The 18,036-nt window shown below is 43.9% G+C and overlaps 3 protein-coding genes across 4 annotated transcripts in view; 2 read left to right on the top strand and 1 right to left on the bottom strand.

Moving 5' to 3' along the window:
- Window positions 1-11,253, top strand: part of SLC9A7 (solute carrier family 9, subfamily A (NHE7, cation proton antiporter 7), member 7) — a 126,985-nt gene extending 115,732 nt beyond the window's left edge. For both annotated transcript variants that reach the window (XM_004689985.2, XM_012730258.1), the window contains 2 exons: window positions 1,698-1,803; window positions 9,381-11,253. In XM_004689985.2, coding sequence (XP_004690042.1) covers window positions 1,698-1,803; window positions 9,381-9,632 — 358 coding nt within the window. In that variant the 3' untranslated portion in view covers window positions 9,633-11,253. The remainder of the gene's footprint in view (window positions 1-1,697; window positions 1,804-9,380) is intronic.
- The window catches only part of ZNF41 (zinc finger protein 41), a 722,252-nt gene that overhangs the window by 633,053 nt on the left and 71,163 nt on the right, over window positions 1-18,036 (top strand). The gene's annotated exons all lie outside the window — the stretch shown is intronic.
- CHST7 (carbohydrate (N-acetylglucosamine 6-O) sulfotransferase 7) overlaps window positions 16,486-18,036 on the bottom strand; it is a 29,012-nt gene continuing 27,461 nt past the window's right edge. Inside the window, exon 2 of the mRNA XM_004689986.2 lies at window positions 16,486-17,110. The gene's annotated coding sequence lies outside the window, so the exon portion shown is untranslated. The remainder of the gene's footprint in view (window positions 17,111-18,036) is intronic.

Here is an 18,036-nt window from a genome sequence, read left to right as displayed (position 1 = left end):
ATATATATATATATATATACATTATGAAATATAATGAGATTTGGAAAGGCAAAAATTTAGAAAGAAGAGTCAGGAATTTAAATGAATTAAATTTTCCATGCCTTGTGGTAGATAGCTAAAAGTCCCTCTCTTAAGTTTATAAACCAAGAAAGAGGAGGGAGTAATATATTCTGTAAGATGTAAAGGTAATTACAGAACAGCTGGGTGAAAGAGAGGCGAAATATTCAACTTTTCCCTCTAGCAATCTGAATATTTAAGAATGTAAATGTATAATTGTTTTTCTTTTTTTAAAGAAGCTGTGAGAGGGCCTTTTGTATTTGGGGAAGAGGGTGCTTTTTGTTTGAACTGCCAGAGGCAGGGAACTGAAAGGGAGCTTCTGGGTTCCCCTGTGACTGTGCTCTTAGTCATTCTCCAAATCCCTTGCTGTCATTTCTGAGCTAAGACACAGGATAACATAGGCCTGTGCAGGCCTCTCCAGGAAGACAGCTAGAGGACAGCCGTCAAAGGGACTTTTCGGATTGTAAGGAGCAACAGTGGAAGCTGCACCCCTCCTTTGCAGCTAGAAATATACCCCGGGTCTCCCTCCATCTCCTACCTCCAGCTGCTTCTCTTGTGTGCTGCTCTAAGCGATGGCAGGAGACCATGTGCTCAGAGCAGTTACCCTCTCGCGTACAGGGAATCACGGAACTGCCTCAGCGTCTCCTGGCCATTCCTGCATTCGAGGTGGCGCTGTGAGTCCCTACCTTTTCCACATTGCCTCGGCTGTGGGTATCAGGAACCAGAGTGAGGCATGTGCTTCACAGTGTCCCCAAAGTAGGGTTGTGCATTTGGCAGCGCAGATATCCACAGACGAACACCCTGGGCTTTCCACATAGCACTGGGCCTTCATGTTTCAGCAGTGGTCTTAACTAAGGACAAGTTTGTTTCTTAGGGGAAATTTGACGATATCTGGAGGCGTTTTTGTTGCCACATCCTGGGAAGTGTTTGGGGATGCTACTGGCTTCCAGAGGGGATAGGACAGGGTTGCAGCTACTAGACATCCCCCAGTGGACAGAAAACATGTGCTTATGCGCACGCATAAATGATCTGACCCAAAATGTTAATACTGTTAAGATGAGAAACTCTGCTTGAGGGCCTGGGAGAGAGGAAGCAGGCCTCAGGAAAAGTGCTTTGCCTTACCACAGCTCATTTCCCCCCTTTGTAGTAGCCCGTGGTTACCTAAGGTCCTGTCCACCTCACACATTTCCACTGCATGACTTTTGGGTAGAATTGTTGAGCAGAAATGCTTAGAGGGAACTGGAGCAGAGGGGCAAGGGCTGCACAATCCTCACTTTTGTTTGCAAGACATGAACTGGTTGTGTGTCAAAAGCTGGAATGCTGATTGGAACCAAAATTCTCCCTTAGCATAACAAAATAGAGAGAAAGGTGTTCTCATTAATCAAATATTCCTTTTTAAGTGAACATTGGAATAAATTTGAGCGCTAACAGTTGACATTTAAGGCCTTTGGGGATACAACTTCATCTTTGATTTGGACTATTTCATATTACCAGCGTTTTCTGTATTGTGTTGTTCAAATTAGGGGGAGAAAGAAGCTTTTTGTGGTAGAACGTCAGATTTACTCGTTGGGATTGCTAAACACATTTTGTTAGGTGTGTGTTCTCTTTTCAGACATCTTTCCTTAATTCTCTTTTCAAAGTTACTTGAAGCCCATCCTCACACACAGCGGCCCCCCATTAACCACCACTCTCCCGGCCTGGTGTGGCTTGCTGGCCCGGTGTCTCACCAGCCCTCAGGTGTACGATGTAAGTATAGCACATTGGCTGCCGTTCTGCTCCCCATCCAGGGAGGCTTCATACCTGGGGAGAGGAAGCCTATGAAACTCAAAAGATTTTATTTCTCTACTAAGATGATTAGAAGTGGCTGACACACATATGCTTACATATTTTTCTCAGTAACAAAGCTTTACCAGGGTTCTGGGGGCTTTCCAATAGCAGCAGCTGAGGTATAGTAGAAAGAATAGTGGAATCAAGGCAGGCCGTGTAAGTGTGCTCTGCCTATTTTCTTATCTGCAAAATAGGCCTCCAGAGAAGTAAAGATACATTATGGACTATAAAGCATCTCACAAATGTAAGGATTCTTCATGTTTGTTTATGTTGATGTGGTTAGGTCTTTTTCCCCATTTTTCCTCTAGAAACAGTCTCAGCACACTATGAAAAGAATGCCCATGCTGGTAGATACTGTAGATTTCAGGCTTAGATTTTGAGCTCTCTACATAGGTTGCCAGGCAGAGAAGTGGAGAGCGCAAGTAGCTTAAACATGGAAGGACAGTCTGGAGGAGAGGGGGAAGGCCCATCTTTATCCCCCTGCCCCCGCCACTCTTCTAACCATCATTACTACAGCCCTACGAGAAAGGCCCTAAGTTTGTGTATAGAACATTACAGCTCATACAGGCTCAGTATTCTGTTGGCCACGTTGTGAATAAACAGACATTACAGTGTTCCAGAGGAGGGAAGGGCCACACTCCCGGAATGTAATTGGCAAACCTGAAGTCCAAATGCATGCTTCAAATAATTAATAAATAAGCCTAAGTTGACTTGGCCAGTGGTGAGAAAGCAGGAGGAAGGGCCCTAAGCAGGTAAGTTGTAACGCAGCAGGCAGCAGGCTTGAGATGGCAGTTGGCATCTGGGGGTGCTGAAGGGAAGCAGATGTGGATGGAAACTTAGCCACATTAGAGGGGGAAGGGACTGGGCTGTCTGGAGAGCTAAGGGGCAGCCACATGAGAACCCGAAGACCTGAGGGTACAGCCTCTTAATCAGCAGAGCACGCCTCCAAAACGAGCATCACGTCTGCCCAGTCAGCACTTCCACTGCCCCACGACTGCACAGAGTAGGTGCTGTGTGGCACCCCACACACCTCAGGTACCGCTTTGGCTCCTCAGGGCAAAGCTATCGGGCAGGGACAAGACTTTACACCTGTGAACCCAGTGGCTGTGGCAATTACTTCCCTCAGAGAACAGGTTCTGTCTGGCAAAACTGCAGTTCTGCCATGGCCTTCTCTTTGGACTCCCACCAGATGTGACAGAGAATGGCATCAGTCTCATCTTCTCTTAAAGACAATTGAGCTCTCCAGCTTCCTCAACCCCTTGCCATATAAAAATCAAATTCCTGTGCCACCTCTGATGATTGATATTCAGTTCCAAAAAAGAAAATGGGTAGGACTATACTAATAGGTAAGACATGGGCTACAGGCAAGGATCGCTCTCTAGTCTGCTGTAAAGTTCCTGACCAGCATCTCGGCCGGCTCCTGACAAGGGAAGGCTTGCTGACAAGGGAGTGAGAGGAAAGAGCCTCTGAAAAGTTAGTTGGGAATCCCAAAAGTGAGACCATGTGGACTCCCTTTGAAACTTAGTGCCTGCCTGGTGAGGTTTAAGCTGGACAGCTCACGGCTATTGACAGGAGTTTTGGGGAGTTTTGTATTTCACCATGTTTGTTTGGAAGATAGCTAAGGTGTTTGCTGTTCATCGTTTCCATTGACTCTAAATCACCTAAGTGTGATATTCACCTACATAAGTGTTCTTGCGGGGTTGGGGGGGATCTCCAGACAGCAAGATGGATATGGGATTCTCCCACTGAATAAGTATAGAACAGGATAATTGGTTTAGCAAAACAAGCAGAAGAAGCTATGGAAGTAGCTGAAATTTGCAGAATGTCTAGGGGGAAAAAGGTAGACACAACAAGAATAAATTTGGAGGTTATAAAGCTTTGGATAACAAAAGGAGTGACAGAGATACTTGGGTTTTGAGATGATATGGTTGAGCTTATATTCCACCAGCTGGAAATGAAGAATCCAGACCCTAAAATGATGATAGCAACCTGACTGGGTTTTTGAAAAATATTGGAGAATTTATAGGAAAGCTGAGACCCCTGCTCTTGTGTGCACAGGAAAACTTGGAATCCCTTCTGCTTTCCTAGAAGTGAAGAAGGAAGAAGTAAAGAGACAGACTGAACAAGAAAATCTGTCATGACGGGGAGCTGACCCACATAGCGCAGCACCTTTCCTGTCTCTCCGGCTGCTCCCCTCAGCAGTGTATTTCAGTAGATTCACATTTTCTGCTCCCCATTCTGTCTCTGGTGAATCCTTTCAACCCCCACACCTCTGAACTGTACCTCAGTTCTTCTGTGCATAAATAAATAATAAGTAGAAGAAAAAGCAGCAGAGTAAAAACGGAGAGGTCTCAAAGCCCAAGAAGATGCAAATCCAGGTCTCCTTCCCCTAAAAGATAATCTTCCCCTGTCAGGGGAAAGAGAAAGCACAGTCATTCTCAATCTTGCCACCACAGAACCAAGAGCTGGCCTCCTTTCCCTGTTCCAGAAAAAAAAAAAGGAAAAAATTCCAGAATTCCCAGGCCCATCTGTGAAAGTAAAAGGAATGTCATCAGTATAAGAAGCCACTTCTGTTAGTATCATCCTGAAAGTTCCTAGGCCTGAGCCCAGATCAAAGCCTAAAGGACCTTCTATGGAGAAAAATTTCAAAAAAGGAAAAAAAAAAAGTTGAGTGAATGAATGTACAATTATACACTTTAAAATAAAAAGTTTTAGCCAATGTTAAAAAAATAAGAAAGAAAAGGAGAAGACCAAAATCTCAGTCACATTCTCACTCTCCTCATACTCAACCTGGATGGTGTGTGAGATCCCAGTCAGTGTTGTACCCAACTAACAGTTCACAGGTGACTTCATGGTGGGAATTTTATGGGGATAACACCTGAGAGGAGAAATTCAACATTGTTCAAAAGTGAAAACTGATGCAAAAAATATATATTTAAATGAATATACTTAATTTAAAAAAAAGATCATACCACCTAGAAGGTGGCTAAGCCTAAGAAGGCAGCCATCTCCTAGACCTCCACCAAGGGACTAGCTCTTCACCCCTTCATCTCATTCTGGCCACCACCAAAGAAGTCTTTTCTAAAAAGACATCCAGTGCCCCCCTCAGAACACTCCTAGGTTATCTCTGCCACCCAAAACTCATCATTCCCCAAGCTATACAAGTAGTCAAACTCTACAAAAGTTGTATTTCTGTCTGTCCAGGGAGAACTTTGGGTAAAGTGACAAAAATACAGAGAAAAACATGTCCCCTTCACCAGAACCCAAGCGTAGAGAATTGGTATCTGATTGTAATAAGATAGAAGTGGCAAAATGGCTGCAGCAAATTTTGTACACAGAATCACCAATACAAAGGACAGAATCGTCTGATTCTGCTTCCTCTTTCTTAGAAAATAAGCATGCGGAGAGGTGCCATGTGACGAATGATCAGGTAGACAGGTGCCCAAGACATTCCCCTTCCTGGAGTACCTCTCTATCACTGTGACGGGACCAGAAAGAGACTCCCCTCACCCACACACACACACGACCATAGTAGCCAGGAGAGCCCACCCCCCACCACTGCAAGGCAGTGTTCTGCTGCCCCACCCCTTCCCCCATGATGGGGGTCTCCCACACCCCCATGATGAGGAACTCATTCTGCCCGTGACAACACTTACTCCTCCATGCAGATACCCTCCTCTAGTGCAGAGAAGATACCCTCCTCTACCTGCAAAAAGAAGAATGCCCCCTGCCAGTCAGCCACCACCATCTCCACCACCAAAGTGTTGGGTCTCCCATCACTAATACACATTTGCCTTCATTGTTATCAAAGCTTAGGAAAGGGTCTTCCCCAAGCTGATCTACTGGGGAGACCCAATCGCCACACCCAAACAAATGGCTCTCACCCTTATTATGGCTTCAAGCCCCTCAGCTTCCTCAAGCCCTCCACTGTTTGAAGGGGAGCATCATCATCACCCTAAAGAAGGCATTCCCCATATGGAAGTACTAGGCCTGTGAGGACCATCTCCAAGATTCCAGAACCCAAAAAAGACACCAAAAAAAAAAAAAAAAGTTGCCCCATCAAGCCCTCAGTCTGTTAGGAGAGTCTCAGCCTCCCAATCTGTTTCAAGACCTCCTGAGTCAGCTAAATAACCCCAGTACCTCCATCCCCTGTCCAGTCTCAGTCTAGTCACCTTCCCCTAACTGGTCACTGGCACTACTGATCAAAAAGGCTAAAATCTCCACACCAAGCCCATTGTTGGCAAGGACTTTGGGCTAAGAAGCATGTGGAAAGAAACAAAAAATCCAAGAAGGAAAAGGCTGTGGCTGTAGCTACTTTACCTCTTCACCTCCTGCAGCCACGTGGCTCCCATGGCCAAGTCAGCAGGAAGACCGGGGGGCGGGGGGGCAGAGCCCAAGCTAAGGCTGAGAGTGAAGCTGAAGATGACCTTGATGACTAAGAAAAGCCCCCGCTGACAAGGCCTCAAGGTCATTGGGGAAGGAAGGCTGAGTGTCCCCACAGTCTTAGGTGGAAATGTTTTCTAGAATGTAAATTTTATTTGCTTTGTATGGAATTTAATTTCAAAACTGTTTGAGCTTCTGACTATATAGCATCTGTTGTAATGATTGGTAGCTTGAAGTTCACAAAATACAAAAAGAAAAGGGAGCTTGGATTCACATTGCCAGAGTCTCCTTGGACTATCAGCTACATTTTTTCATTGACAGCTGTTATAAATACATTTAGAGTGAAATATGTTAAGCCAAAGAAAATTCTTTTTTAAAGAAGGGTTTAAATATTGTTGGCATTCTTATGATTTCTATAAATGTTCCTGGCTGTTTCCAGAAACTTTTTCTTTGTTTTTTCTTTCTCTGGTAAGTCTTAGTCTTAGCGCTCATTTAAGAGATGCCTGTGACCTCGAAAGGTTTGTAGGCTTTCCCCAAAATAAGAATTGCTGAACTATAACAAGAATAGAAATGAATATTTTATTCCCACAGTTGTTCCTGTTGCCTGAGAGTCTGCTGAAATGAGTCAGGATTTGAGCTCTAGGAGAGACAGAATGAAAGCATGTTTGTGAGGACCCTGTGGGTCCTACCAATTTGTGACAAGTTGATGTGGAACACCAGAATTTCATTTTATTCTGTTTTGTTTATGTATGTTTGAAAGGAAATTAACTAGTTGTGGGAATGATCATTTGGTTCTGTAAAGTTTTGTGTTATGAAATGTCATGGCTCCAGAATTTTGTCTTGTTCTTCCATTTGGTGCATATAGCTTTCAGAGCTCTTGTCTGGAAGCTTGTGGATTAAACAGCACACATTTCTAAATTGAAAAATATAACACAGTGCTTTACCACTTATGAATGTGAGCTCTACTTATTTAAAATGTGTGTGTTGTCACAACAAGCTGCTTTGCCGGCTGTTGTGCCACATTCTTAAGCAGCCTTCACTGGGAAGCTCGGTACATGTTTATACAAACCTTTAGCAAGACTGCTGTTTGAAGCTGTTGTCTGCAATTCGAGCGAGTGGATCAGCTGCATATAACTCATTCAGCTTTGGTGTGGAGGTCCCACCCCTCTGGGTTTTACACTATGCATGTTTCTAAATGACCTTTCCTTGGGTGCTGTTTGTCTGCACTTGGGAATTGCACAATGGAATGGCTCTACATCCAGCCCTTTTTCGCCTGCTGGTGAATTTTGGCTCACTTCCCGCCGAGAGGGGTCAGAGCAGGCAGTCAGGGCTCGTGTGTGTGTGTGTGTGTGTGGCTGGGGTGGGGGTCCATTTGCAGAATTACCCTATCCCTTTCTGTACATCTATGTCATCTTGAAACAGTAAATATGTGCCGGGACACATATTTACGAGTTGGGAGTTAAGAGCAAAAGCATTGCTGAGCACATGTACAGACAAGAGAAAGGGAACATGCTAAAACGGAGACCATGATGTCATTCGTTAAGACAACGATCACAGAACAGAGTAAGTTTCTGCATTTTCTGAACGCTGCTGGAGAGGAGGCAACATGGATATTTGGAGAGAGCTTGAGGATTACACTGTGCCCGCAGAGTGGGATTTTATGTTGGAGCACATTTGCATCCTGCCTCACTCCCGTGAGGACTTGAGGCAGCCAGCAAGAGGAGTTAAGTACTTGCCTGTTAGAAAAAATGAAGCCCGGGCTAAGCGGCGTCACGTCGTGGGGTGTGGAGGGAGAGGTTGACCTCACTGAGAAACAATGCAGGCAGCAAGCACAAGCTTGTCACCGGTACGAGTGCAGTGCTAGGCTGGGGCGGGAGACATGCGGTTGGCACATTTGACAGGCGGTTATCTAATTCGTACTCTGAGTTCAGACCCCTAGGGAGGGTGCTAGGATGAGAAGGAGCCACTGCCCCTTGGCGGTTTCTCCTCCACATGAGGAGTTCAGGCACAGATGGAACAACCTGCCTGTGCCCTGGGGCAGCGTGACTGAGCAGGTGCCATAAGGCAGGAGGCAGTTGCAGCATCCTGGTGGAGGATGCCCCGTTGTGTGCAGCACCTTAGAAGAGCTTTGAAGGGCACAGGGGAGGAAGTAGTTTACCAGGAGAATTTCGAAGCTGCTTCTCTGCTGTTTAAGAAAGAAACTCAGTGTTTGGCGTACATGGTATTGAGGGGCAACAGGGAAGTGGACCTGTTCCCCTCTACCCACATGAGGGTGAAAGGTTGTGTCTGGCCTGATCCTGCTTCCTGACGCACTCCCTGGCCTCTGGTAGTTTCAAGCGGTAGCCACCTGGCCTTGTATAGCCATGTCTGTTCGTTTGTTAGTCCTCTTCCCAACGGGGTGATTTTTCACTGGGTAAAACCCGACTTGCAGCAGCATAAATCCTAACTCTGCTTCCTACCAGCTGGCTAGCCTTGGACCAATCTCATAGGTTCTCTGTGCTCAGATTTTCTTCTCCATGACAGGATTGCTGATGCCCTTCACAGGAAAGGGGTTAGCTTTGAACGAGATCCTCAGTGACATTCCTGGCAGGCGTAGAATAAGCTGCTCAGTACCAGTGATTCTTGCTTTCCATCACTTGATTCAATTGCATGAGGGCTTTCCATCAGGGTTGGCCTGTGGGGTGGGGAGAAAGTCCTCATAGTGTTTGTATTCTCTCCTGTACTGGTGACAGTGATGAGTTCAGATGTAACACGGCTGGGTTCATGATGGTTGGTATCTGAGGAAGCCCCTCCCAGAAGTTCTCCCTAGAGAAGAGAGGGCTGGAAACCTGTTAGCAGGTTTGCCCAGTGACCATCTCCGTCTGGCTTTGTGGGCTGAGAAGCTGACAATCCAGGCAACTCTGCACTCTTCCCTCTTGTCACAAACCCAAGCTCTCAGACACTCACAGCAGACGAACATTCTGGTGTCCCAAGTCCTGGTTCAGTTTTCATCCAGTTACCTAATTAGGAGGAAAATTCATAGTCCTCACTTTTCAGATGGGGGTGAAGTTGGGTTGGCTGTGGTTCTGCAAGATACCAGTGTCCCATTTTTTGTCATTGTTGCATTTTTTCAGAACCAAGAGCCACTGAGAGAAGAAGACTCCGATTTCATCCTGACAGAGGGTGACCTTACCTTGACCTATGGGGACAGCACAGTGACTGCAAATGGCTCCTCAGGCTCCCACGCCGCCTCCAGGAGCCTGGAGGGTAGCCGGAGAGCGAAGAGCAGCTCAGAGGAGGTGCTGGAACGAGACCTGGGAATGGGAGACCAGAAGGTTTCAAGCCGGGGCACCCGCCTAGTGTTCCCTCTGGAGGATAATGCATGATTTACCCCCCCCAAAAGCCCTGAAGCAATGGGGGGGTAGGCCCACCGGTGGAGGGAGGTTGGCTGGAAGTTCAGTGTTGTCTGAGGAGGGGCATTGACTGAATGGAACTAAAGCTTCTGTCTATTTTATTGGGGTCTGAAAATAATCATAACAAAGTTAACCCAAGATGCAGAGGGTGGGGCTAAAGTGTCTCTCAATGAAGTCAAATGCAGACCTACTCCCACTTTTTCACATAGTAGTGCGCTGTTCAGAGTCCAACCAACCAACAAACTAGCATGCTTTCCTGGTCTCCTAATCCGCTCACCTGCTGTGTCTGCCCAAGGTGTGGCAGGTGCTGGGGCCTCCTCCCAGGAGAGGCTTCGTGTCCACCCACAGCCATGTGCAGTGGCAAGTTAGAGGAGGGAAGGCTACAAGGATCACGAAGGAAGACAGTTGAGATCAAACGTCCATCCCAAAAAAGGTGAAAAGGTGTTGGAGTGGAAGCTCCAGCAGTGAGGGCTGCATGGCTGCCACCTCGTGTCGGGACTCCCATTTTCTTTTGCTCCTGTGTTTTCTCTAGACTGAAGACTGGAAAATATATCCAGGAATGTTTTGACATGGGGGAAATATTCTCATTCTTTCTCTGGAACTCTCTGGGAGGAAGAAGTTACTGAAATGTAAAACCAAAGGCAAAATAGTGTTACACTGTTGTGTTTGAAGTTAATCTGAGGACGAGAAACATTTAGCAGACGATGATGCTCTGAAGGCTACCACGTGGACTAAGGGTGTGAGGAGTGATCCGCAGGACTGAGATACCTACTGTGAGCTTAGAAATGATGCCCAACCTGGGGAAGAGAATGCAGCAAGAAGCTGAAGAGGCAATGGGCTAGTGTTCAGAGGGATGAAATCTCACTGAAAAAAAATTAACTGCAATGAAAACATAAGATAGTATTCTGAAGAGTGAAAAAATGCTCAAGAGTGAAAGAATTCCAAATGCTGAGCCAATAATAGATGGGATGTTGGTGGCCACACAGGGAATCAGAAGCAAATCAGTGGAAAGAAAAGCACTCTAAGACCAGCGGGAGGTTCTGTCTACTATATGACTCAGAATCCACGTGGCTTGACCGTGGATGCCATGGAGAGAGGGCATTTTCTTGGCACCTAGGTAGACTTGATTGCACCAGCTTCTTGTATGAATGTGTATGAAATTTCAGTGTTTAGTTTGGGTTCTTTGTGGGTGAGATATTCTACCTGCCCACACCGGCAGTAGGAGATCTATGGAGAGAACTCTTGGAAACTAAAGTTTGATGTACCCCCTATGTCTCTGCTTCAGTGCTAGTATATTTGAAACCCCAATTTCTTAAAAATGCTTTCATAACATCCTGGACTTTTTTTTTTCTTCTTAAGGCAGACAAAATAGTGGCTCAGTCTAGCACACCCATAGTGAAAACAGCCATTTAATCTTAACTCACATGTTCTTCTTAAATAATACATTGCTTTGTGCTTTGTTTTTGAATTGATAATTGGTGCAAGCCAAGAAAAAATCTCCTTAGGTTGAGTTGTATGAAATTGTTCATATTCAATTACTTAAACAGAAATGACAGTTTCATATGGTTCGGTATAATAAACTGAATGATTTTTATTCCCCTCTTTCCTTTCCATCCACACTAAAATCTATTTTGATTGTGTAGTCACCCACGGGGTTTGTAAGTTGGGAAGAAGCTAAACAGTGTCCTTAACCTCGTGAAGTCTTAGGGTTACCTGGGTGAGTGAAAAACTGAAGAAAACCTATGCCTCATAGCCAGAGAAACAGCTTCTTTAAATGCCTCTGGCCCAGGGCTCAAATGCTGTGAGGTCAGGCTGCAGAGGGCAGCTGCCAGGCTTAGCAGAAGGTCGGAGGGGAGTGTGTGTGCTCGCACCCAAGACTGACATGGGAGTTTTTGCTCAATAAACTTATCTTAGCAGTGAGCCTATAAACATAGAAGGAAAGGCTTTTGTTTTGTTGGGGGGGGTTGTTTGTGTTTTTGCAGCAATGGAGAGATGGGCTGGTTGGCTGTTAGGCTGGGTCTTTAGAAAGCCTGGCTTCTCTTTTACGTTGCTTACTTTTGGAGAAAAGTGGGGAAACAAAAACAAAAGCTGATGATCTTAAAAAGAGGGAACCTTGTGGTACACACCCGCTCCTCATTAGCTTCAACACTTGTTGTTGATGTGGCTTTTATGAAGCCTTCAGCTACTCTAAGAAATTACTCTCAGAGGAAAAAAAGTAACCCCTGACCTTCCCATTCTAATCTTAGAACAATCCATAGATCATTGTGATTTCCCTGAAGGGTTTTCTAGTCTACTGCAAACATTTTATTGTGATACGTCAATGGAGATTTTCCAAGAACAAAATTTAGTTAGGGGTATAGTTATTTGGTTGATCTTTATTCAGTGGATCTGCATCAGTCCCTGACCTGTGAGCCTAATTTTTGTTTGCAAGATGAGGAGAATAACCCTGGTCTTACCAGGGGTCCTGGGAATTGAGTCCAGTTGTCCACATGGTTCCACCGCTAGAAGCAGTATCCTGAAGGAGGAAAGTAAGGTGCCATGAAGCCCAGAAACCAACTAACTCCAGGCCGGCTATCTGCTGTCAGTTCGGCATAAATGAGATTGAAACTGATGAGTAATGGCACATCCAGTATTCCTCTGGGAGAGTAACCCCAAGACGTAACAGGCATTGTTTTGCATTGGAGAGATGCAGCTCAGCAAAGTGCAGAGCTTCCTAGTTCTGGCTGCACATTAAGAGCCTGATCCTCAAGGCTTAGGTTCCATAGCGTTAGAGTGGGACCTGGTTCCCATGCTTTATTTTGGATCTTCAGAAATTCTAATGTGCCAGGATTGAGCGTCTTCAGTCTAGAACTAGTAGTGAACCCTGTTGTGGCTCTTATTTAAAAAAGCTTAGGAGATAATGGAGAATGTTTTTGTTTTTTTTAATTATTAGTCTATGGAACAAATTGAATGTTGAAAATAAGACAGACTAGGCAGCCATAGAAAGCTTTTGTGCTAGTAATATTCATAGAATTCAAACAGAACTGAAAAGGTCACATTTGAAAACTTCAGAGCATGAGAAGGAGAGGAGAGTGGCTTGTGTGGGGAGAACTTCAGACCTGCCGCTTGGCCCCATTTGTGGAAAGTGAAGAGATTTGTCTTGACTGCTGACCAGTCACATGTGGACATTTCTGAAAAGCTGTCTTCTCGGCGTAACCTGGCATAAACTCAGTCTCCTTAGCAAGCAAGTGAACTTTCTTCACCCTTCCCTTGTCTCTGTGCCTGGCTCCACATTGAACTTCTCCATAAAGGACCGTATTTATTGGCAGAACAGATGCCCTGAGTTAGGGAAGGTTGAGATTACCTTGCTATCATTTTGTTGTGTCCTTTCCAGGTACTCAAAAGATGCAAATTTATATACAGCACCAACAGAAAGAAGAGAAAAGCTCCTATCTTTCCTTTTAATACTCTGTTTGGGGACTACAGGAAGCCTGAACTTTGTCTCCTGGAGAAGAAAATTTGGAATTAGTTAAGGTTGCATTTCTTCCTAGGAACCAAGCATAGGAAGAAGGGCATATGGGATTAAATGGACTCTGACTATCCAGGGCATTTACTGGGGTGACCAGACTGATTATCATTGACACCTCACAGCCCAGAATCACTCCATGACATCAAATGTTTCATTAAGTGAACAGCAAGAAGCTCTGTAGGCTGTGTTCTCGGTGAAAATGCCTCTGTGGTTTGCTTGACAGATGTAATAATCACTTTAGAAAACAGCAAAAATGTTCTCAGATATACATGAATATTTCTGTCTAGGGAAAACTGTTAACTGGTCAGGTCTCTTTCGTGCACATTTTCTCTCCAATCACATTTCTCCCTTTTTGGTGCACAGTGGAAGTTAAGACAATCATGTTAGATTTTTTTTTTTAAGATTTTATTTATTTGTTCATACAGAACTGGGGTACAGGCCAGAGGCTCCGGGGTGGCGAGAGGTTTCACCAGAGACAGAGCGGGGAGCAGAACAGGGAGATCGATGAAGAACACTGCTGAGGGGAGCAGCGGGCGGGTCAGGAGAGGTCTGCCGCGCCATGGGGTCACCTCCGGGGCAGGCGGGGATCGAACTCATGCAGAAGTGGCTTAAGCTTCTTAGTGTTGTGCTTTAACCTGCTGCGCCACCAGGGAGGGCCATTATGTCAGATTTTTAATGTAATTGAAGTGACTCCTAAACACCGATACCCCATTGATGCATACAGGGTTGCTTCATGGCAGGGCAACTGAGCAAGGCCGTGGGGTGAGACTCCTTCACTTGGAAACCTTCTTTGGGACCTTGTGTGTTCTAAGAGGGGTCAGTAGTTGATTTTACCATCTACTGTAAAATGTCATGTGGATGGAGGGCTGTTAGAGAGTCAGCCTGCTGATTCTGTGAGTGGATGTGACTTCTCATTCCACTTTAGAAGTAGGGGAATTGGCAAGTTTCGTGCTGCCTTTTGATGTTGATTCTATAGGTAAGTTAGCACAGGAGCTGATTTCAGATACATCAGACTGGTGTCGGTGAATTCTGATCTCGTGTATGACCTTTTAAGTGAGAATTTCTCCTACCAGTGTCATTTGCTGTGCTCTGATATATAAATTCAAGGAATCTTGTGGCCACAAATTAACAGTTTAGAAACAACCCATCTGAATGAATGCTGCTTTCATCACTTTGACTCCTAAAAATACCTTCCCCCTTTGACTCCTAAAAATACCTTCCCCCTTTCTAAGGCAACTAGGAATAATATACAGAGAAAGACTAAAGACCAGTGCTAGTATCTAACTAGGAAAAGCAAGTGGGCTCTCTCACAATCCTCTTAAAACAAGATCTAGAAATAATCACTTTTCCCCTCTCAATGTTCATATTAGAGGTTTTTTTTTTTAATGAAAAACAAACATGTCTTTGTCTTGTCACCTAGTGCTAGTAGAAATTGTAGCAAGCAAAACCAAAGTTTTTGATGTCAGTTTTATATTTGCAAGGGTATCTAGCCACATGGAGCACACAGGCAGCCAGTTTTGTGCTACATGAGCCTTGGGCATGAGAAAGCGGGTCTGCCTGTTCTGCTGCCTTTTGCAAAGGTTTGAAGCAGGAGCACTTGGGAACGGTCGCCCCATTCCAACAGCCCCCCTGTAAAAGGGTTAACTGAATTGCCAAATGTCATAGTGGGCTCGATTCTTGGCCAGTGGAAAATCATCTGAGCCTATATATATATATATAGGAGGAGCTCAGAAAAGTTCATGTAACCAGCATGAAGAATTCTACATCTGCTGTCTAGGAAACTTTACAAATGTTAACTTAAGAAGCAGTGTTTTGGGTGACCAGCTAGCTGCTTGGTCACCAGGGGATTGATTTGTGATTATTCCAGCTGTGGGCTTTGGAGAAGCAGAGCAATGATTTTCAGTAGTGTTGTATATTAAGTCTATGAACTTGGAATTATCACTGAAGTCACTTACTCCAAGTGTGGCTTCATAGTAGGGGCACCTCCTCCTAGTTTGTCTTCATTTTTTACAAAAAAATACACCTGGTACTTTTTATTTAGGAAGTTTTACTATGTATGCCCATTGAAATGATTAAATGAGAAGGCCACCAAGACTCATTTAATAGCTAAAAAGAAACTTTTTTAATAGGACAGTGTGGATTTAACGTAGGATGGTGTGACCTTCTGGGGTACTTTTGATAGCGGGCTTACATATTCTCATTGGAGAGAATTTTGTCTTCTTACATTCAAAAGTAGCAAACTGGTGGTTTTGTAAGTTAACATTGTAGTATGTTATATAAATAAAAATGTTCTTCTATAAAATAATATTAAAGTATGTTTTACTGTGAAAAAGTGAAGACTTGGAGTATCAGCAACTTTTATGTGCAATAAGGAAACTGCAGTTAGGCCCCCAAAGTGCTCTCTTTCCTAGCATTTTACTTAATGTTTGCCTTTATGTGTATGTTTAGATTGATATTGTAAAGCTAGCCTCATGTTTTCCTGCCCTTTACTGATATTTAACACATTTTTCTTAAGCCTTTTTTTTTTTTTTTTACAAAACTCAAAATAAAAAGATTAACTGGCTGAGCTAATTTTGTTTTGTATTTTAAAATTGTTTTCTGATCACTTGGCTGTTTTTTAAACTATTATTTTTATCAATGTAACATTAGCTTACAACACAGTATTTATAGGTAAAGGTTCACACCTCTTCAGACATTCTGATCCTAGTCTTAGTCTGTTTCCTTCCTGCACTAAGAGGTTCTTTTCCTGTGGAAGCTCTTCTAGAACTTCATTTAGATCAAGAGTTGACAAATCACAGACAGCTCCTAGACTCAATCTGGCCAACCACCAGTTTTTATAAATAAAGTTTTATTGGCATATGCTTGCTCGTTCATTTGCATACTGTGTGGGACTGCTTTCATGCAGAGCTGACGAGTTGGCTACTGAAGTAAACAACTATTTGCTCCCAAAGCCTAAACAGTTTCCTTTTTGGCCCATTACAGAAAAGGTCTTTGTTGACATGTGATTTAGATGCTTGAAAAAATTGAGTTTCAAGTAGTATCTAAAAAGCATGGCAACAGATTTTTGAAATTTTCAAATATGCCTTACGGCTAAAAGAAATCTTTTAAACCTCGGTTCTGCCTGTGACTTCTCTGGGCCTGCAGCTATCTTTAGTGGGCTTTGAGAGTTGGATAATTGATAGTATTCTTGAACTCAAAATATAGTTTCCTTCATAGTCTTCATATTCCTTTCTGTGCAGACTAGATTCTCCTTGAACCATGCAATTGAGTTTCCACACAAAATCTGCTTTTTGGCCAAACAAAACAAAACTATTCCTGTCATTAGCATCACTCCAGAGACATTTAATAGTATAATTACAGAAATGCCAGATAGAATAATTGGAAGAATTTATATCAGTTCATTAGGGTTCTCCTAGCCCAGAAAGAGAAATTAATTCATTGAAATTGGTTTAGGGGTGCTGATGGGGGAAGTATTTGAAGAAGAACTAGATGAGTCAGGTTTAAAACAATACTACCCAGACCTTTTATTTCATATCAAGTAATTTCATCAAGACACACAGGACTGCACTTGGCCCTTATTCACATTGATGTTTTCTCCAGACACCTGCTGATGGGAAATGATAGCAGATCACATCTCTTCTTTGTTCTGAAAGCGCCCTGTTGAAATGGCTCCAGCAGAGGCAGGTTCAGGCTGGGAACTAAAGCTCTTCCTATTTTATGGCCATAATTATCCACATTGCACTGTCACTTCCTTACTGGAAACTTCATTTCAACCAATGTGTCGGTCATTATTTAACAGCTCATGATATTCCTGCTCCACAGAATTGCACAGCAGTTGGTACCAAGTCAAGTCCCAGTCTCTGACAGCGTGATAGATTGCCTTCACAGCATGGCTTCTCCAGTGCTGGGACAATGTGCTAAGTGCCTGTTCATGGTGACTGACCTGGAAGGGAAGCAACAAAAGACTTTTAAACTTCAGAACACAGAAATCCACAGACGGAAAGCCCTTTGAATCCCAACAATGTAAGGCCTCTTAAATATGAAATCTTCCTTATCCACCTGCAGGATCCATCTGGAAATCCATACCAACTCAATGTCTGTCATTTCTGCCTTGTGAAGACAGGCCAGGTTAAAAAAAAAAAAAAACTGTCACCGTAAAGGTGTTTGGTGAGGATAAAGAGAGGGAAAAAATGGGGGTCCTCTGTCAGCATCACTATGCTTTCTACAGCGCTGCTCTGGGGCACCTATTGAGAATGGAACTTTTTGGGCAGAGTCGGGGGGCATAGTTGGGACTGAAGCTGCACCTTTAGGTGCAAATGTGTTAATTATCCATTCACCACTCATATACTGCTTTGTATGTGCAAAACAAGTCATGCTAATAATAATTGGCTGTTTGTAAAACAAACTATATTTATACAAGCGAGGAGTCCAAATCCATACCTTGTGGCATGCGAACATTTTTCTTTTCCACTAAAACACATGGCTTGTGCCCCGGGCTGGGAGCTACACAGGGTGGGCTGGCTCCGGGTGTCTGTACTAGTTCTGCCACTCATCTCCTCCTTTCTTGTGACACACCCTCTGGCCCTGGATGGCTACCACATGTGACATGTTTTTGTAACGTGGTATAACTGTCTTACCAAATGAACAGATCTATTGAAGCAGAATTTTGGAAAGAAGCACTTTAAAACATTTTTCTTATTACATAGTTGTTCATTTTTGTACAGTGTTTGATTTCTCTCCTCAGGTGTAGTCCCCATAAATCTCCCACTACCATGTCATCCATGAACCATAGGCCCTTGTGCTGAAAGAAGTAATTCTAAGATGGTTAAAAAGATACAAGAAAGACATTAAGCATTAAGGAAAAGCTAT

The sequence above is a fragment of the Condylura cristata genome, unplaced genomic scaffold, assembly GCF_000260355.1.
Source record: "Condylura cristata isolate star-nosed mole 26May11 unplaced genomic scaffold, ConCri1.0 scaffold00027, whole genome shotgun sequence".
In the NCBI taxonomy this organism is placed as follows: Eukaryota; Metazoa; Chordata; class Mammalia; order Eulipotyphla; family Talpidae; genus Condylura; species Condylura cristata.
The sequence above is the reverse complement of the archived record's forward strand: the minus strand, read 5'-3'. Positions and strand labels throughout refer to the sequence as shown.